Here is a 22,294-nt window from a genome sequence, read left to right on the forward strand (position 1 = left end):
AAAGGACAGTACAAACAGAAACAGTAAAACAGTTCGAGATGAATGCCGATGAGAAATAGAAAACATAAATTAAACAATAATTAGATAAATAATTAAACAAATAAAATATATATTATGTAACTGTCTGCATTTAAACGTCTAAAAACAACTAGACCAATGTCTATATTTTGTTGAGTTTACATTATCCCAAACATTTTCAACCACCCAAAGAAATTTGACCGTGTCAGTGGCATCATATCCTCTCTGCGCATGTGTCAAGGTTGTGTTTGTCTGCCAGAAGCTGTCATGAATTGACTTTTTATCCAGTTTTAAGTCATATTTTTACAACACATTTTTTGGATCTTGGTCATTTTAAAATATGTATTTTAACTGGATCAGTGATTTTGGTCATCAGACACTGGTCTGGGTCTGTAGTTATTAAAGAAACAAACTGAGCAAACATTAGTGCCACCTCGGCTCCAGCCACTGCCATGCAGAACAGCATCGCTAAAACACTGAATTTTTACTTTAAACTGTTTTCTTCAGTGTTTTCCCGAGTTTTAATGATTGGTTCCATTTGTTTTGGAAAGGAAGAGACCTCTGCGGATAATTTGGCTCCCAGTAAAAATCTCCTGAACATCTGGATCTTAAGTTATCAGAGAAAAAAGGTGAGCACACAGAAGCAGGTGCTGGGCCCCTCTGCGATGAGCCGAACATCATCAGAGAAACATTCATTTTTATTGTGACACTGCTTTATTCAGTGTTTTTAATTTAATTGAATTTGATTTAATTCAATTTAATTTATTTTTTTATTTCTTTTGGAGAGGAGGAGACCACTGTGGATAATTCAGCTTCTAATAAAAACCTCCTGAAATATTAACACTGAGGGAATCCTAACCAGGAGAAACTGATGGCTATGACAGCATTGCTCCGTCTTTCATCATTGTTTCCACTTAGAAACCCCTAGCTGCAGAGAATTACATTTTAGAAAAAAGGCAATAAAAACATTTAAAAATGCAAACACAATAAAATAAATAATTAAACAAAAATGTATTAAAGTGCTAGGTACCTTTTAGGATAGCAACACTTCTAGCTGCTCTGAGAAATGTGACAGTAAATTGCATGAAAGTCAGCTTTTGGCCAAACAAAACCAGATGAAATGGGTGCTTGAGCGGCAGTCTAGAACAGCTCAGCTGCTGCATAAACATGTAAATATATTGACAGAATATATGCACATTTTATATGTGTGAAATAAATTGAATCTGATTAGTCAAATACTGCTCATCTATCATGGAATTATAAAAACATATTTGCAAAACATCAGTACAGTTTGCAGAAGATCAGTTTCCCCTGTACAAAAGAACTAGTGCTGAAAGTTTGCTTTGCTTTCAACGGAAGACACATAGGTCATTTTTGTCCGTGCATACTGATTTTGAAGGAGCATTTGAATAATTTTATATAAATGAAAGAACAACATTCAAAAAGTAACTACTCCAAAAAATATATTTATTTTGGGTGTAGCAAGTAAAAGCAAGTAAAGGTATTTTCTTGAAAAAATCCAGCTCAATCTACCACCTAAAGAATGAAACAAGTAGAAGCCAACACACAGGCCTGGAGGATAACTGTGCTACGTTCAAGTTCACTAACCTTACATGTTGAGGGTTGATGAACAGTAACATTCATTTAACCACTATAAACACAGGGCTTAGGCTACGTACTGGCACTGCCCCAAACACACCTGGAGAACCATCCATTACAACTGTGGGGATGATTCTTTGACAGACGGTTAGAATTCAGAGGACAGGGCAAGCTCTGATGATATCACCAGGGATGATGTCAGCATGCGCATTAGTAATGCCATGGTAATATACCTATTTTTAATGTTTTTTAAATCTTTCATCCCCCCCTAATGACCTCAGTTTTCACTTGTATGAGCATCTAAGTGAACAAGCATGGGAATTTTTAATTTTAGTGGTGAAGGGTAAGGTTATCCAAGTGTGTGTGTGTGTGTGTGTGTGTGTGTCTGTCTGTCTGTCTGTATGTGTGCATCCATGGGTGTGCATCTTGTATGCAGATAGAGGCGGTGCGTGTCCACACTTCAGAGGGATGTGAGGCGCAGTCACTGGGCTTGAAGTTGAGCAGAGTGAAGATTGTTTATGGACTGCCAAAAGTAATTAATCTCCCTTCTCTATAAAAATTAATCGGATTAAACGTTCTCGTGGCCCACTGAATCTGTCTCCCTGTAATGGGCGGACGCTGAATCTCTGGCTGCTCCTCTGTCCCGCTTCGTACCCATAATGCCAGTCCTATAGGCCGGATTCACTGGCTTCACCACAACAATGGGCTGCACAATGACTCTGGAGTGTAATCACATTCTCCTGCTTGTCTGAATGCTTGTCTTTCACGGTGGGGAAAGAGCATTGGCTGCTTGACCAGGATCATATTCTGACCTTTGATAGAGATGCTGAAGCGCTGAGAGGGGCTTGTTGATTAGAGTTTCATCTGTGTGTCTCTGGCCGCGGGTGAAACACATGTTCACATGATGATTTGACCTTTGCAGCAGTATTCAGATGAGTATTCGGAACACTCCTTGCCTCTCCTCATGTAAGTGGGTTATGGGTTAACATCCTAAAGAGGCTTACTCCAAAATATTCTCTGGTTACTCCTGCTCCTGCATGCCTGATGCCTCCAAAGGTTCCAGTTCCTTTCTTCTACTGACACCCACACACACAGAGTACATAACAGTGCCCTCGCAGAAATACAAATATATGTTAGATTGTAAGACCTTGATATTATTCCTGATGTATTCGTCATGTCTGTTTCAGACCTAGTAGAGCTCAAGCCTTTAAAATTACTAAAAGTGTAGGACTCTGTAGCTGCCCTTACACCATCCACACAGGATGCGTGGTATGAGCAGCCTGATAGTAGAGCAACAGCAGCAGCTTTAGACCTCCATCTGTCTGCACAGAATGCAATCAGCCACATGGTTTGAACTCTCACTCATTTTGCTTTGGTTTCAAAAAAAGAGTGCATTGTCACCCAAGATATCTTCATTTGTGATGAACAAATCAATCCTCATACTGCTTTCAATGAGCCACTTTACCTGGAATAAACAGGCAGCGGCACAGCCAATGGGTGGCCACAGCCAACACGTTCTCATCCCAAGGCGACACATACGTATTACCATGTTGTCAGTGGCCTTTCACGTCTACATATTCCACGCTAGGTATGCTCCTGCGTCTGCTGTTAGTGTTCCAGAACGCTGCATCAACAAAACAACGTGGTTCGGTTTAGAGAAAAACATCATGGTTCTGCTCTACATTCATACGGGGAGCAAACATGAGGCTCCCGCATAAAAGTCCAGGGTTTATTGGGTCCATCCCACCTACCCAATAGGGACCTCTCATCTCCTTATATTACGTTCTACTGGCAGCGTTTCAACCTGACACCATCCTGTGGCGTAACATATCACTGCGACAGGTGCTGTCGGGCTGCGTTATGAACTGATGCCGTCCTTCTGTGTATCATACTGGTGCCATCTATACAGGTGCTGTCTGGCGGACCAGCAGCATATCATAACACCGTGAAATGTTACGTTGAATCATGTTTCATACTAATGTCGACCAGCGACGTGTCATACCACCACACCACGCTTTTGGCGACAGGTGTCTGATGCTGAAATCACTGACAGAGCGATGACTTTGGATTGAGAAGGGGCTTTATCTAAGTCATACAAAATTGTCTCATCACTATTCACCTTCAGTTCTGCTGTGTGCAGCACCAAAGATGCTCTATTACAACACTTGTAAAAGAGTCACAAGATTTGGTCACAAGCTCTTTTTTATACTTTTCATGGGTGAAGTATTTGAAAAAACCACATACGGACGTAAAGGGTGACCAATAGCATTGATTTATGGAAGAAAACATGAACAAAATCAGGAAATACAAGAGATACAGAGATATTTGTCTTTCTAAGGAAAATGACAACCTGGCTATTTGAAGAAAAATGACTCGCCTAACACATGCAGATACCTTAGCAGAAATCTTAACTCTCAGGTCAACACAGTTATCAACTAGCCTATGCTGTAAACTACAACAGCATAATAGAATTACTGAAATTTAGTCATGCCTTTTGGTTTTGGTGTGCTATCCCAATATTTTCATCTGGTCACCCCTATGAAACATTTCCTGGGCGCCACTGTAAACAGGATTATTTTAACTGGGTAACAGCATGTTGGCCTGAATTAGTTAAGCCACATTTAAAAAACAGGGCCCAGAAACAGACAGGCAAAAGATGACACAGCTTACAGATACACCACCAATATATCTACCGCTTATAATAGGCCCTGCACACCCATGTTACACCCACACATGTGATTTCACTCCTTTTGGCAGATTAGACCTGTTCTCTGGGCTGTGTGGGTGTGTAAAGACTGGGCTGGTTTAACCTTTCCCTCACTCCACTGTTAGTTTGTTGCACTTGTTAAGACAAATTACAAATGTAAATGGAGTCAAGTGAAGTCCCACAACCCCCAGTATAACTTTACCTAGCTTCAGCCTAAGCAAAGGTCTACTCAGACAGAATGATTGAAAACACCAGCGAAGGTGTGCAGGACCTTTAAAGCCAATGTGTTAGCAAGCAATTACTTATTTGCACACCCAGCAGACACTGAGCGACACTGGGAGCAACATTTGGAGTTGTGTTTGTTTCCACTTGATAAATGTAAGTTGAGTATTCACTCCTATTTAGCTCTAATATGCTCTCCACTGACTCCGGAGAAAAACACCTCTTTAGCTGCTAAACTAGGTTCACCAGCTAGTGGCTAACTTTGTCTGTGTGCTCTTCAGTGCTGGGCACATAGAGTACTTTGGATTAATTACAGCTTTTTTGCAGGAACCTTATGAACTGCACAGCAAATGTGCTGTTAAACCAAAACGCCCAGGAGATCTCTCAGCAACACTTTCATAGTACACACAGTGATATGATTTAATGTTTCTATCTAAAATGTTGATACATGCAGGTTCAAAAATATTGCATTTTTCACCTTTGATGCAGAACTAATGACAACCAGTAGATGCTAGCTCAGAAAACCTTAGATTTGATTGAAATCTTCGGAAATAGATACCAAATTATCTCTCAAAATACAAGGCTACAATTATTATACAGAAGAAGATACAGTCTTACTGGCTGTTGTCAGTTTATGCGATACATCTCTTGGTGGCTGTTTTTACATTCAATGTTTTAAAGGCTTAAAGAGAAATACTGTATTCTTTAGGGCGTGTTTACTTAGGTAGGGGTTCAAGCCTGAAGGGCTGAAACCCTTTTGTTTTTGTACTGTTTTTCTATTATTATTATTCTTCAGAAATGTTTTCCCAAATTCCCGTGAGATGGTACATTGTTGAGACATTGAAAATTTCACCAATGATTGGAAGCTGTGTGCAAATGGTGCTCAAGATATAACATTGCCAATAGGCCAGATGGGGGCACTATAATTAAGGTCAAGGAAAATTTGGATTTGAAAGGCCACCACCCTTGCACCGTGTGTCAGACTGACATGAAACTCGACACACATGGTCTGGTGAAGAGGTTCTATGGAAGCCTAAAATTCACGAAGATCTGTTTACTAGAATGTCCACCATATTGAATTTTGTAAAAAAAACCCACCTTTTTGACATCGCCTCCTAAGGCGTAGGTCCTAAATGCACCAAACCTTCTGTGAGTCATCATGGGAGCAAGCTTTGTATAAGTTATCACAGACTTTTTGATATGTCATTGCGTTTTGGTGATATTGACCAATGAACTTTAGAGGGGGCATGGCTCAGCACATAAATGGACTTTACTCCTTAACTGTTGGGTCAATTGTCACAAAACTTGTAGACAGTATCGACAAAAGTATCTTAATCATTTTGTGAAAGTTTGATTCAAATCAACCAATAGGGGGCGCTACACATGCAAAAGGTTGATATAATCAGCCAGAGATATAAATGACTCCACAACGTTTGGACCAATCATCACAAACCTTGAAACATATCCTGAAAGTTTCATTCAAATTGACCAGTAGGGGGCACCACAAATACAAAAAATGGGCATGCAATAACACAAATCTGACTAAAAATCTGAAATTGATTGTCCAATCATTATAAAATTTGCAGGCTATGTTAAATAATAATTATGAAACACATGTATTATTCTAAAATTGGTCAATAGAGGGAGCCACAAGTTCTAAATAAGTGCAATGGCCTTTCACAAAATTTGGCCATAAATCAATGTGGGTTTTTTCAAACATCACCAAACTTGGTGGACGTTTTTAATTAAGCCATTAAAGCATGTCCCCAAAATGTTTTGCAGTTGACCAATAGGAAGCAACAGTGCTTCCAAAGAAGAGCGATTTGCACATTAATGAATGAGCATCTGTCTGATTGTCATAAAACCTATTGGTAATCTTTACTGCAGGCATCCTGAACTGTCAAAGTTCTTTATTCTACTTAGCTCTGAAGTTTTACATTTCCATGCGGGCTTGAACCCCGGTATTGCCACTTGCGGCTATATTTGATAGTTGTTTCTCTGAATGAAAGTCATGGTGGTTGCTTCTAAAAATATTCTTAATTCGTCACCTTAAACCAAATTTGGATTATCTGGCTTTGGTAATTCATAGAGTTGGTTACTAGAATTTTAAGATTCACACACAGCCCAGTGGCCAGAAGAAAATGCTGGCACTGTATTTTTCTGCAAACCACAAATATGTTACATTTGCACCTTTTATGCGTAACATATCAGTGTTTCTAAAGTGACGTGATATAAGCTGACTCTGTCATCTGGGGGTGGAGTGGATGGTGGATGGCATGTTACCAACTGCCAAGCCACAGACCACTTTTCGAGACCAACAAACAACAAAACTGGGTGTCCTTTGGCAACCCTTCGTGGCGTTTTCACCAGTGTTTGAGCCACTAAACCTGGTTGTTTTTGACCAACAAATTGGGCATTTCCCAGCAGCCCTTGACCCATGGATCTGAGATATTAGTTACAGATACATCACGGCATTTCCCAGTGGTGTTTGAGAAACCATACCTGGGTTTTTTGTTCAAGGACACGTGGCTGCATTTCCCAGCAGCATTTGTTTCTCCAAATCTAGGTGCTTTCCATGGACACATGAGGGTGTTCCTTAGTGGAACCTGAGCCACTAAACCTGGTTGTTTCTCACAAACACATAGGACATTTACCAGGGCCATTAGAGCTATAGAACCTGGGTTTTTCTTCACCGACACATCGCAGTACTTCCCACCAGTGTTTGATTTACCAAACTTTGATGTATTCCTTTGATCTGTCCCTGCTTTTCCAGCGGATTTTGTGCCACCAAATATGGTTGTTTTAAACAAAACATAATCTTTTCCTAACCAACATTAAGCATTATTTTCTGCCTAAACCTAAAAACACCTTCACCACAGCGATGTTGAGTTTTAACGTATCTGCTATAAAATAATGTACGAATGTAACATGGCTTCCATGGTTTGCAGAGACATTCGATGTGAACATTTATTCTGGCCAAATTTCAGATTCAGAATGTGGATAATGTTATAGGTTTTAAATATTTTTTGCATGCTGTAATTTGTACATAGGGAGTGGATTATTTGCTTGGTAGGAGCCCTGTTAAAACCTCCATTACCAGCCCTCCTCCAGTATTGCAATCTGTACAGGGTTTATGTCTACAAAGACATTTTAAAAAATCAGACTCACTTTCTTCACTTACTGTCAGTGCTGTGAGTGCATTCATTTTGAGACTGGCAGAGCAAAGTGGAAATAAATTGTGTTTTGTTGTTGGATTCTTGTTATTGTTCCCTCCCCAGGCGCCTGCAGCTGACACGCCACCAACCATCAGACACAATGTCATACGGGTCCATTGATGGAGGCTCCTTTGGCAGTCGCAACCCATTTGGAGGTCCTACGAGGCAGGGCTACCAGCCAGTAGGTATGTAAGGACAAATATTGGTTTCTTCATGATTTCATGAAAATGTAATTTTACGCTGCTCTTTAAAAAGTCCCATGTGCAGCATTTTACAACATCAAAAGGTTATAATGAATGATTGGGCAGTATCTTTCTGTGTCAAAAAACAGAACAAATAAATTTAGTTTCTTTGACAAATTCATTGTGGGTCTTCTGAAAATATGCCAGGAATTGACAGGTAAAAAAAACTTCCTGTCAGTAACTATCATTACTGTTGGTACCTTCCTTGTGCCTGTATAAACAGAGGTTGACTACATGCATTAGATTGAACCACAAACATCGCAATGGGAAAGTCCTCTTGAGCTCAGTGCAGATCTGAGAAATAATTGAGACAAGTAAGTCATATCTCCAAGCAACTTCAAGTCCCAAGATCATCCGTGCAAACAATTGTTTGCCAATACAAAGTACTGGGAACAGTGGTTTCTGCCAAGGTTGCCAAGTTGACAGTTGTAGGCCTACAGCCTGAGGCAATCTGAGCACATTTTTGTTAGGTTTTGTTTATCACAGACATTTGCCTTCAATGCTTTGTATTTGGAATGGCACAGTTTGTCATCCTTGCTCAATCTACCGAGTCCACATCTTATTTAGTATGTTATTACAGCATTCAGATGAAGGTGAATGACAGGAAGGAGGTTTTTTCCCTCACATTCAAAGAAGTTTTAGTGGCTGTGTAAACAATAAAACCATTATGATTCTACCTCTAACACACTGCTTGTTTGTGAAACTAAACATCATCTGTCACCTCACTAAGATTGGGTGAATTCAATACTTATTTTATCTTCCGTTAAGAAGCATAAAAAAAACAAAAAACAAATTATAATCATTGTTACCAGAGCTCAGACCATTGCTAAACTGATGTGCACAAAAAGAAAGAAAGAAAGAAAGAAAGAAAGAAAGAAAAAAAGAAAGAAAGAAAATATCACAGAGGCAATAAAACGTGAGGCTTCAACAGGGAAGAAATTGTGGGATCCTGACACTCGGTATGCCTGTGTGTGCAGCAAACACTTTGTCAAACCCTCCAAATGTATTTTTTAGACTAACAGTTAACTGTATTTATGTATGTTAAGCTAAAGCACTGACAGTATGAATGCAACTTGTATTATAATTGTGCCCAGCGCTCCGCGATTCAAGCAGTCCATTCCAGCGGTCCGCTCTGGCACTTCTATCAATCTACCAGCATGTCTCAAAACAACAACGTGTGCCGGTAGTAGGAGCAGGCTGACGGCTGAGCATGCCAAAATGCTCATCTTCTTAAAAAATAATCTCCACATCATGCTCGGACTGCACTAAGGGGAGAATGTGGAGATGGGGGAGTAGCGGTCGATTTAGTTAACTGACTGATTTCTGCTCATGTTTTTTCCAAGACGAGCAAGGTAAGGAGAGGGGACACTGAGGTAGAGCGGCAATATTAAGCTTATCAATATACCGTTGCCTCTCTGGTAGGCATAGCGTGCTAAAATAAAACTTTGCCATCTTATTAATAGCTAATTATTAGCTAGCTATAGCTAATAATTTTAGCTAGCTAGCAATTCAGTCATGGAGACTTGAAGGCACGGCTGCGGAGGTAGAATGACAGCGAACGAGTGAAGAAGCGGAGGGGAAAGCGGCCTCATTTCCCCTTTGGGGGCGTGGCTTTCAGATTATGATGCGCTGTGCGCTGTCTCTATGGTGGATGGTGTGACTATTGATGCCTGCCAAGCTGTGGAACGCTGTTTAAGACCAACAAACAACAAAGCCGGTTGATTTTTAGCGAGTCATCACTGTTTTTCCAGCATATTTTTAGCCCCCAAATGTTGGTGTCTTTTAGCAATTTGTAACTGATAGTGCCATGGTCAATGGTTGTTTTTAACTGAGACATCACTGCCTTTTTAAGTGGGCTTGTGCCCCCAAAACTGGGTATTTTTAAGCATAAACATGTTCCTCTTCTAACAACAACCAAGTGGTTTTTGTGCTTAAAACTAACCATGTTAACCACAGCACTATTAAAACACAAACTAGTATCCACACATAATAATGTGCAAATGTAAAGTAGCCTATCTGTGGTTTACCAAAGCCACAATACCAACATTTTTTCTGGCGTCTGGGTAAAGGTAGGACATGTTAGACATTCATCAGATACAGTAAATACAAAAGTAAATGTAAGAAGGAAGAACCTCTGTATTGAACTTGTGCAAAAGCTTCATATCGTCAGTGTTCCCCGAGAGTGGATGACAGCAACACTCAAATGTTATTAATATAGCATCAGTTGCATGTCAGCACTGTGGCTTCTTGAAAGCTTGCACGAATTTTAGTAGGCACCCACTTACCTACTTACAAGCAAGGAATCAGAGTCAGGTGTTCAAGTCATCACAACACATTTATTATTCATAAAGAAATGAATAATTCAAGCAATCAACACTACATGTACATGAGTAAAAAAGCCATATACAAATACAACAATTACATGGGGAAAAGCACAAAGAAGTGCTGCACAAGCTACAGGGGCAATTTGCTGTTTGTTCATATGTATAGTATAGTGTGTATGTACTCTCTGTTTCACACCATTGTGTATAATTACCTACAGTGTGTGTGTGTGTGTGTGTGTGTGTGAGCGCGGGTGCGCGTGGCAGAGGTCACAGGTTTTTTAAAAGGGTTAAGCAATGTGAAAAGCAGCTTCATTGGATGTGATCCTCTCACTGCTTTCATTAGCCTAGTAATGGGGTAGGAGCAAGACAGAGCCCCTGAGGCAAAACCTGTTCCAAGCCAAACTGAATGTGTGTGTGTGTGTGTGTGTGTGTGTGTGTGTGTGTGTGTGTGTGTGTGTGTGTGTTTGACAGAGGAAGATTGACAGATGGAGAGAGACTCAGTGCACATAGAGTTTGAGATGAATAGATGGAAAGGACAATAAACTAATGATTTATGAAGAAGAATAAAGTACATGAATACATGTGCATTAATGAGAAACTGGGAAATTTTGTTGTGTTCTTGTATTAAAAATCTTATGAAATCATTGGCTGAAATGACACACATGGGTCACTTCACCTTAAAATACAAAAAGGAATTCATCAAATGCTTTCCAAACCATTTCAAAGGGTGTCTACTGATGATATAATAGAATACTTCATCCCTTTTAGAGCCAATTCTTTCAGGCAAAAAAAATGGGAACCACATTTTCCACTGCCCCTACATACACAGGCCTATGCAAGACGCCATATGAAAGCGAGGCCTATATAAAAATAATGTGCTTTTCATATAGACTTTGTTGTCTGGTATCAAATATCAGAAAGATATGTCATTGTGTCACTTGAGCGCACAAGTAATAATATAGAGATTTTGACAGATGTTTGAGACTGATGTGATGTTTGAGGTCTAGAGTGTGACAGCAAACAGCCGCAACCAGCAGATTTTATTGTCTCATTGGAGTTACGTTTGACCACTTAACAGAGGTAAATCTAATATTCACTTGCGCTTTAGACCTGGTTGGTCTCTACTAAGTCAAGGGAAAAATATTTGGCTCTTTATACCTTGTTCATTTTGTCTTTACCTCATCCCTGTGTTGTTGGTAAAAGGCAGGACATCTACACAAAAGAGACTGAAAAGCAGTACAGAGATTTGGTGCATAATGTGGGGGAGGTTTTCACCACAAAATTTGGGATGGTTGCATGTACAGGAATGATTATACTTAGCTACATCATCAAAAAGACAAAAAAAAGAAAGTGCTCACTGTAAAGGTAAAATGGTGACGGCATGGCAAATCCCTGTGTTATCTGCTCGCAGTTTTAAATTTCAAACTGATAGGGATCTGACCGTTGACTATTGTTGAAACTTCATGTTAACACATGGTTTGGTTTTGTCACAAAGATCATTTAATTATAGTTAGGAAAAGAACATGTTGTGGCTTGAAATACCCGCTTTATATGGCACTATTCCGGCAGGAAATGCAGCGTTGTGTAAAATACCACAATTTTTTGTGGCACTATCCCCAGTTGGAAAACAGTAACAAGTCACTTAAAAAACACCCATGCTTGGTGGCTACAAAGCCACTGGAAAAACAGCAATGGGTTGCTAAAAACAACCATGTTTCGTGCCTAAAAAGCAGCTGCAAAAGCAGTAACAGGACATCTAAAAGACACACATGTTTGGTATTAAAAAGCAGCTGGAACAAGAGGGACAGGTCACTAAAAATCACCCACATTTGTAGCCGAAAAAGCTGCTGGAAAAACAGTGTCATGTTACTTAGGAAAAAACAACCCATGTTTGGCACCTGAAAAGGCATTTGAAAAAAAATACCTATGTTTGGGGCCCTAAAAAGCTACTGGATGAACAGTGACTAGTTGCCAACAAGACACCAACATTTTGTGCCTGAAAGCTGCTGTAAAAATAGCAACAGGTCACTAAAAAAAACACCCATGTTTGGTGCCTAGAAAGCTGTTGGGAAAAAAGCAAAGGGTCCCTAAAAATACCCACACTTGGTGCCTAAACAGTGGCTGGGAAAAACAGGGACAGGTCACTAAAAATACCCACATTTGGTGCCTAAACAGTGGCTGGGAAAAACAGGGACAGGTCACTAAAAATACCCACATTTGGTGCCTAAAAATCTGCTGAAAAAACCAGCAACAGATCACTAAAAAACACCCATGTTTGGTGCCTGAAAAGGTGCTGGAAAAACAACTATGGGTCTCTAAAAGACACCTACGTTTGGGGCCTAAAAAGCTGCTGGAAAAAGAGTGATGGGTCATTTAAAAACACCCACTTGTGTGTAAAAAAAGCCACTGGAAAAACACTGTAGGTCACTACAAAATACCAACACTTGGCTGGAAAAACAGAAACAGGTTGCTAAAAAACACCCAAGCTTGCTGCCTAAAAAACGTTGTGAAAACAGCTAAAGTTTACTAAAAAACACCCACCTTTAGTGTCTAAAATGCTGCTGGAAAAACAGAAACAGGTTGCTAATAAACACAATTGTCTGGTGCCTACAAAGCTGCTGGAAAAACAGCCATGGGTTGCTATTAAACACCCCAGTTTGATGCCTAAAAAGCTGCTTGAAAAAAAAAAAATTAAAGGGTCACTAAAAACACCCAGGCTTGATGCCTAAATATCCCCCCGTGGAAAAACAGTGATGGGTCGCTAAAAGACACCCATATTTGGTGCCTAAAAAGCCGCTGGAAAAACAGCAGGGGTTCTCTAAAGGTGTGGACACACCAAACCGACATCAAAGAACTAGCGGCGACGAAAGCCAACTGTTGCGTCGTCTATGTCGCCCCACGTTGACACACGTCGCCCTGTGTCAGTTGCATTTGAACACACTACACAGACTACATCCGACGGCCAAGTGGCACATACGTTCTGCGCCTGCGTGAGAGAGAGCGGTGTGAGAGAGTGGTACATCCTGTCAGCTGAGGGGTTTCCCATCTGTGCAGCCGAGCACTGCAGCACCTCCACGGACTATTACATCCAGACGGCCCTGGTGTTTCCTCCGCAGCCTCCACTTCACTCAGCTGCCCGATAAACCCGCTGCTTCTATTCTTCCCACTGTAACCTGAATAACAAACCGGGGCTCAGTGCTCCGGTTGGATCCAAACGGAGAGCCAGGGCTAGCTCAGAGACCAGTGGAGGCTAACTGGCTGTGCTTCCCTCCAGTCATGCTGCGGCTAACGCTCCGCTAGCCGCTCCCAGCTAGCTCCGGTTTGTTATTCAGGTTAAACTGGAAAGAAGCAGTGGGTCTCGGGCAGCTGAGTGAAGTGGAGCCTGAGGAGGAAGCACCGGTTAGCCCCAGTTTCACTACAGGCAGATTCACTCGCTACAGGTGCGAGGAAATAAAACCTGAACAGCCAATCAGAGTGATCTCTCTCACCGACAAGCTCCGCCGCCGATTCACCATGCTCCATCAGCCGAAAAGCCGCCGACATTGAAGTGCCGGTGCGGGACGCACCGCAAAAACTAGGGTGACAGACACTCACCGATGGCCCGACTTTGACCGATGCCCAACCTTCGGCTTGGTGTGTCAGGGCCTTAAAACAAAACAGGTTTCACTGTCTGAAACACTGATCTGCACCGGTCTGCTGCTTGACAGGCCTGTCACCTAGGTGTCACGCCATCCACCATTTCCCTCCACCCCACAATGAAAAAGTCACCCGTTATACTAACGTCACTTGAGAAACATTGACATGATACGTATGAAACATACAAATGTAACAAAACCATGTTCTGCAATGAAATGGTCTGACTCTTAATGAAATGATTCATTTGGTTATTGTTACAGGGTTTTTTTTATTATGCAAAGCATGATTGTTCGAGCTAGAATCAGGTTTCCATGTTATTTTAAAGGTAAACGTGCCCTCCCTTCATGAGGTACTTACATATAATCAGTATTGGCTACGTAAAACTTGATTAACATGCTAATTTTTATTGTTAGCCACTGAAGTAGGTGCTCACAGTATGTATGCATCAGTGTGTTTCAAGCAATCACAGCCTCAGTCAATTCATGAAAAAGCTCAGAATACAGAGCAGAACATTTAGTGTTGAGCTGTATGCAAGGCCTCAGGTCTTTTTTTCTGTCCTGTGTTCCCTATTTGGCCGGTCAGCGCCAAATAAATATGTCCTTATCTATCTTTGTACTGTGCATTCATAGCAGTGTATACACAAAGTATGTTCATACCAATCATGTCTGACACTGGAGGGGAGTTGCTGGCACAAGTCATTATGCTACAATTCAGATACACAGAGAAGGAGGAAGAGAGGAAGTGTCAGAGAAAAAATAAACATCACATATGCTTTTTGTCTCTGGACTCCAGCATACTGTACTCATATGTGTGCCCTGAAATACTCCCTTTCACTCAGTCTGACAGTCAGCTCCTCTCTCCCAGTCTTCTCTATTGTGGGCCAACAGATGGGAGCCTCAGTCACCATAAAGGGGGTCTTTGATCACAGTGAAGCCTGGGTACATTATGAGGGATACGGGTGGCGGTGGAGGGGGGAGGTGGGGGGTGGAGATGGGGGGGTAGAGCAGGAGCCTGTCAGATTTGCCGTCTGTTGCTCAGGCTGATCTGAAGGGGAGCTCAGGAAATGATCAAAGCCCAGGTTAAGTCTCTAATAGAGCTGTCTTTTAGGCTAATCTCTCTCCTCCCTCTCCCGGCAAAAGCTCTCAACCCTCCACCCTCCACTCTGAGAGGCGGCGTGTCACTTCCTGCACAGCCGAGTGTCTCATTCAAGATGACAGGACAACACGGCTTTAATATCAACGCATATTGATATGCCATATGTTGTTTTTAATAAATGCAGTATTGAAAACGAAAGGGTGCAAACTTCACTGTTTCATGCTTGACTGTTTACACCAGTGGCCATAGTTGTCATAGTATGATAGTATTGCCATATGTGTATAAAGTTATATATATGTATATATATATATATATATATATATTAATATATATATATATATATATATATGTATATGTTATGAGGTGTATGGAATGGAGAGATCAAGCTAAGAATGATTTATCACATTAGTGGTTCCCGACTGGTGGATCGCGGTCCAAATTTTGGATTGTGCTCTGTTATGTTCACAATATGCAGATGCCTTTGAAACATGTTAATTAAACTAGAAATATATCACATCTTGCTTAATTAGTTGGCATTTAGCAGAAGATAAGCTATTTTTCTCAATTCCACTTTACCCAAAAGAACTTCAGTCTTACTTTTTCTTTCTCTTTTTCTTTGTTTGCCCCATGTTCGCAGGTTGACAGGATGCACCTATTCACAGTAATTATCACCTTCATATATGGTGGTCACTGGCTATTCATGGGCGGGGATGTATGCTAACTGGTGACTAGCAGGAGCACACTGACAGTTTATGGTTGATCGGCATTCACGAACATACACACCTCCCTACGATCAAATCCGAGTTTTCCGCAGTGTTCATGAATCTGGTGTAGGTTTTGAGTCCCAAGGTTTTTATATGTGCAAATCTACTCACAGATTAGCTAACATTTCATGAATGAGATGATTTATTTTTAAGTACAGTGAATTTTGGACACAGAGCTTTTATTGTGAAGTGCAGTTTCCTGATGAAGAGTGAGTGACTGATGGACAATGAAAGTATGATGCTGAATGTATTAAACTGTGTGGACCTTGAACTAATGACTAAGGAGAAATCTGGACCCCGTGGCTGGATTTAGAAACCACTGCTTTAGTGACTATACATTAGCCTATTTACTAAACATTCCAAACCATTACGCCCATGGATGGAATACTGAACGGACCTACCAGGCACAGGTCCAGGGACCTAAAGCGTCAGTCCCCCTGGCCTTCACCTTCAAATTAACACTTACTGACCAGGAAGACACTTAAGACCACAAACAAACACAAAAAGACCACAAGAGATGCAAAGGAACTGCAGGGAGACACAAAATAAGTACGAGAAACAGGCAAAACATCCCCAAAGAGACACAAATAACTACAACGCGATACAAAACAACCAAATAAGACACAAAATTACCTCAAAGTGACACTAAATGACTTCAAAGAGATGCAAAATAACTACAAAGAGAGACAGAACAGCCACAAGGAGACACAACATGATTACAAAGAAACACAATAATCAGCACAAAGTCTGTATGTCTTGCTCCTGTGTAGGAGAGGTAGTGGGGCCTTTTGCACATCAGTGCTCAGAGGCACACTGTCTTATAATCTGCACATGATAACGCCATCTATGAAAAGACAGACCCATTTTCCAAATCTTTGAACACCATTCCCCTGTTGCCACACATGCATCAATATTCAAAATTCTTTTTGCAAAACCTTATACAAAAGTGGCAAAAAACATCATTTGTAGCAGTGTGTGTGTGTGTGTGTGTGTGTGTGTGTGTGTGTGTGTGTGTATTCACCAAACAAATGCTCTCAATATAATTAACTCAAGCCTAAACTCAAATAACACAACTTTCTCCAGCTCTAAGCCTCAAAATTGTTAACGCATTGATCAGAACTACACAGGTCAATAAACAGGGCTTCGAGGCACATCCACCTGCTTTGCAACAATGGATCCTAACAATGCCAGATTTGTGAGACAGCAGAGAGGAAGAGGAAGAAACAACAAAGACAAGTAATCTCAAACTCTGTGCCACCCTTCATCATGTGAAGGTTTATGAGAGAAGCTGGTATAGGGCTGTGTATTGTTTAAAAAACAACTATACCAGATCATAAAGTGATAGCCCTACCACTAGAATACTTCATTCCTTATCCATAATATAGATGGAGTAGCATGTAGTATAGCCATACTTTTAAATATTTTGGTATCATCTCAGCATGCTGAACTGCCAACTCTGACTCTGACTCCAACACTGCACTGGACTCTACAACACCACAGACTGTATGGATTGTTGGAATGTGAGCTCCATGCTGGGGGGTAGCTGTGAGAGTCAGCTGGCTCCACACACACAGTGACGGGGTTAACTGTTAGCATCACACGGCTAACGTTACCTCATGGTAATTAACAGGTTTAAGAATCAAAGTGTTACTATGTTGCAGTGATTCGGTTGGGATCGTTTAACGGCTTTGACGTTGGATGTTAATGGCTGCTGCTGTTTTAGCCTGTGCCTACAGGGCAGATGTTGAACTGAGAGGGCAATAACATGAGCATGGTACCTGAGCAACAGAGAGATTACCAATCTGGCAGGGAGTGAGAACAGTCTGGGATAGGACCCCCGAAGGAAAAAGGATTGAATGCAGGTTTGGATAAAGACCTTTCAATACTACTATTATCTTGGGTGATACTTTGAACGTATTGAGTACCGATACCCAGTCCTGGAAGCTGGACAGACAGTGCAACCCAGCTTAGGCTGTTACATGGTTGAATCCATTGTCTGTTCTTTCAGAAGGAAAAACAGGTCATTTGCCCTGTTGTTACTGTGATACATGTAATGTTGTAGTCCATATAGACTGAATCTCCACTGTCAGTGTAGTTGTACCACATTGTGTTGTGTACCACATTGATGGATGACCAAAGATCAGTAACTGAGAGAGTCCATCTACTCATGATTAGCAGAGACTTCTCACAGTTGAGCAGAAGTTTGCCCTGCTTAATATGGTGATTGCCAGTAATGCCATCTATTTGGGGGAAATTCAAACCCAATCATTTGAAGACCAGGTTGTCCTCTGATTAATTAACAGCATCAGCATTTTCACCAGTGGTGGATGCCTGTGGTGATGTGTCATGGAGTCTATCCAGTTTTGGAAAAAGCACACAAGGGCATTTTTCCCATGCTCCCTGTCAAGAGCAAACATACTGTAATGTGAGATGTTGGTGAGACATTATATTTGCTGCATCTGGAATTAAAGCTTCTGGAAACTGGGTATTTTACTGTGCATGGACTATTCCTAGATATTTCGTCAGTGTGACATTGCAAAGGTTAGCAGCATACAGTAGTATTCCCTTATCCACTGTAAGAGTCATACACACTATTACAGTACTGCTTTGAATTTTGTCGCTGGGGTGTTCCTGACAACGTTATCTGGATAGTCAGTAATGTGTTTTACAAATTTACAAATTCTTTCTCCATAAACCTAAACATTTGGGTAGCAGTGTTTTGAATTGATCCCTCTTTTGTGTAACATTTAGTCTGGATTTTCAAAAGTTTGTTTGTGCTGCCTGAGGGCAAAGTTGGAATTGGACCCAGGAGATAGATGTTTGGACCGTTAGGTGTGAGTTTTTAAAATTGTGTGTGAAGATTTGAGAAATGAGAGATGTTCGAGAAACTGTGTCTAGGTAATTGAGAAAAACTGTAATCGGCCAGTTATTTTTCTTTGATTAATCCACTAATCGCCTGGTCAATGAAATGTTAAAAGACGCCAGTCACAACTCTGCAGAGGCCAAGGTGAAGTCGTCGAAAGTCTAGTCTTGTAACCATGATAGCCATGGCTGGAGGCATTATGTATTTGGGTTGTCCGTCCGTATGTCCCCCCATCTAGCCATCTGTCTGTCCGTTCCATTCTTTTGAACACAATATCTCAACAACACCTTGAGGAAATTTCTTTACATAGGGCACACACGTCCACCACTTTGACTCAACGATTAGATTTTGGTGGTTAAAGGTCAAGGTCACTGTGACCTCATCTGTCTCATTCTTGTAAATGGGATATCTCAAGAACACCCTGAGGGATTTTTTTTAATTTCAGATTTGGCACAAATGCCCACGTGGACTCAACGATAAACTGATTAGATTTTGGTGGTTAAAGGCCAAAGTCACTGTGACCCTGTCCACTGCATTCTCGTGAATATGATATCTCAAGAAGGCCTTGAGGGATTTTTTCAAATTGGGCACAAACGTCAACTCAAGGATGAACTGAGAATTTGGTGGTCAAAGGTCAAGGTCACTGTGACCTTACAAAACATGTTTTTAGCCATAACCCAATAGTTCATCCATTAATTATGACAGAGTTTCATACAAATATTACAAAGGATAAAATAATGAAGTGATGACATTTTATATCCAAAAGATCAAAGGTCAACTTCACTCTGACATCATAATGTTTTGTAGAAACATTTTTCTGGCCATTACTCAACATCATAAAAGAAGCAGAGACATTTGGTCAGAAATGCTAGCATTAATCTTGGGTGTCCACCTTGAAACTGTGCTGATTGTGTAGATCTTCCATGCTGCAGAGTGAAGGTGTGTGTGACGCATCTATGTTTTCACAGACATGGATGTAAACTGTAAGTGCAACATGACCAGTTCCTGGAGACAGACAACCCTGAGGCAGTAAATCTGGTTTATCAAAGTTGCTGTTCGGACACTGCTGTATACATAAACGTGATTTTATTACTTGTTATCATTGCTTTACAACAGCTTCCCATCCCTCCCATACCTCTCATCACAGTATAAGGAGTCCCGCCTGGTCCTCTGCAGCAGAGAGTGGAGTGCTGGGTGTCGGGCCTGACCCATGGACGTGTCCACATTGTTAGTTCCCTGTGATGAGCTCTCTGGGGACTTAGCCCTGCTTATTATCCTCAAATGAAGCAAGAGGGTGGACTGGGCATGACAGGGCTGTGATGAGCACTTGCTTCTCCAGCCCCATGCACTGCTGATGGGCAGTTAGTGACCAAAGTGGGCCTTGTGTGGGACAGCCACGCATGGATTAATGGACCAACTGAGATGCCATTGATCTCAAGTCCAGCCCGCTGTGACCCTGCGTTCCTTATATGAGCACTTTTATTGACTTTGGCTTCACTTTGCCCTCTGCATCTTCCTTCTAAACAGTTCTGGAACAGTTGATACCACTCGGTGGCAGCACACTTCATACTTTGTAAATCGGTGTTTGGTAGATTTTGATTGTGAAATTGTTAATTTGCTTTCTGGTACAGAAAAGCTAGCATTCTCTCATTGATAGTAAACTAAAGGCAGTGTGGATACCTGGAAATCCTAATGCATCTATTATTTTGTTTCTTTTTGCAACTTCGGGAATAATTGTCTCCGGAAAATACCTGCAATTTGTTTGCTACAGTGAATAGGTTATGTAATTTTATTGGATTATAAAGCCAATAAAAGCACACTGCTTTTCAATACAGCTTGTATCTTGAATTTCTTTGTGCAAAACTAAGCACACCACATTCATGGAAGTATGCTGGAATGTTTGACAAAGAGTGACAGAAAATCTTAAATGCTGTGCTTTTTTTTTTTTCTTTAATTAAATCAATAAATCTCTGCATGGTGCACATACAAAAAAATGCCACTTAAAAGTGCAGAGTTTCTCTCAGTGATAAATGATTTTTAAAGTAGAAACAGTAGTGTATTTTGTGGTCTTGTGCATCTATAGTCCCTTACATTAAGAGAAATCAGCCTGATTTAGAGCTAGTGCTGAAAAATGGGCATTATAAATTGCAGCATAAAGATGTTTTTCAATTTTTTATGGTGTTTTGTGATATCTGATTAAAAAACAAACATGAAATTATTTTTACAGTGGCAAAAAAAACCCCAATGAATCAGAGCTTACAACAAATAAAAATACCAAACAAAATCAAATAAAGGAATAATCTCCACAGAGTAAACACACAGAAACACATTTTTGTTGTCATGCAGTGCTACGAGCCAACATGGATTCTCACTTTCCTATTAGTTTATAGGTGCTTCTTGTTATGAGTAAAAAAAGTGGTATTAAAATATACACGCAACGTTGCCCTGGTCTTTGGAGTATACAGCCTCCAGGTGTGGGTGAGTTTTAGAGACCTGTTACTGTTTTTGTGTTATTGTTTTTCCACAAAAACCGGGTTCTTTAAGTCAAAACAACACATTCTCACTCCAACCTTGTCACATCAGTGGGGGGGGGGCTTTAGCTGAAAATGGGTGGGACCTAACTAGAGGTTGTTATATAATGCCTGAAGTTGATGTTGGTTGCTCAGAGGTTGCTATATTTATTGGAAAACTATTCACAAAAACCATATTTATCCTTATTTTGAAAATGAATGCAAATATAACAGATACATTTAACTGGGTGAAACAATTCAACAACACAAACATATGAGTGAAAATAAGATCATTCAATTGAAATATATAATCAAAACTGATGGGTCTTGAGTCATAATTAGCCATTAAAATTGAATTTTGAGTTTGGTCTTCTGGTCTTTGGTTAAAGCTTATCCTGAGCTGCCCTCAGCACCAGGAACATGAAGGTTAAAAAGCAAACAGCTGCTCCTTGTGTGAGAACATAAAAACCTGTGAGGAAAAATCAGATCGAACTGAGCCACTGCATGATGAAAATGAGCAACGACCAAAAAAGAACAAGCCCAGTTTAGTTTTATGCAAGTTTTGCCTGATTGAGCTGCTGGCCTTAAAGAATCTATTATGCTAAATTTATTTTTGTCTTTTGCCGAGGAGTTTCATCTGACTTACATGCAGCTACAATCATTTTACAGAAAGGCCATGTATCAAATTTTGCACTAAACTATTATTTAAAGCTTACAGTAAAGATGAAGGCTCATGAATGTATGCACCGACCTAGTCTCGCCACCAGACAATCAGAGATCTCCGCCTTCTGATAGTCTGGGGACACTCCTTTCTAAAGTATGTTTAACACACCGGCGAAAACGGCTAGCAACAAGGCAACGCCTCTTGCATTTTTGAAAAAGATATGCCTTCTCGGAATTGTGCGCTCCCCCTTTTCTCGTCCGCTAGGAAACAAGCACACAGAGAGCTTGAAAATGGATGCCGAGAGATTTAACTCTGTTTTATCAAACGTGTGCTCATCCGTGAAGAAAATATTTTTTCCAGCGGATGTCTTAGTTACAACATTATTGAGCTAACTGGAGTAGTTTCATGTCGTATCCGACAACGGGAGGCTTTTAA

The 22,294-nt window shown here is 40.7% G+C and overlaps 1 protein-coding gene across 1 annotated transcript in view; it reads left to right on the top strand.

The window, feature by feature from the left end:
* The window catches only part of tsnare1 (T-SNARE Domain Containing 1), a 1,274,638-nt gene that overhangs the window by 1,029,834 nt on the left and 222,510 nt on the right, over positions 1-22,294 (top strand). The window contains exon 3 of the mRNA XM_050047737.1: positions 7,825-7,946. Coding sequence (XP_049903694.1) covers positions 7,862-7,946 — 85 coding nt within the window. The 5' untranslated portion in view covers positions 7,825-7,861. The remainder of the gene's footprint in view (positions 1-7,824; positions 7,947-22,294) is intronic.

Source organism: Epinephelus moara, chromosome 6 (assembly GCF_006386435.1).
Source record: "Epinephelus moara isolate mb chromosome 6, YSFRI_EMoa_1.0, whole genome shotgun sequence".
Taxonomy (NCBI): domain Eukaryota; kingdom Metazoa; phylum Chordata; class Actinopteri; order Perciformes; family Serranidae; genus Epinephelus; species Epinephelus moara.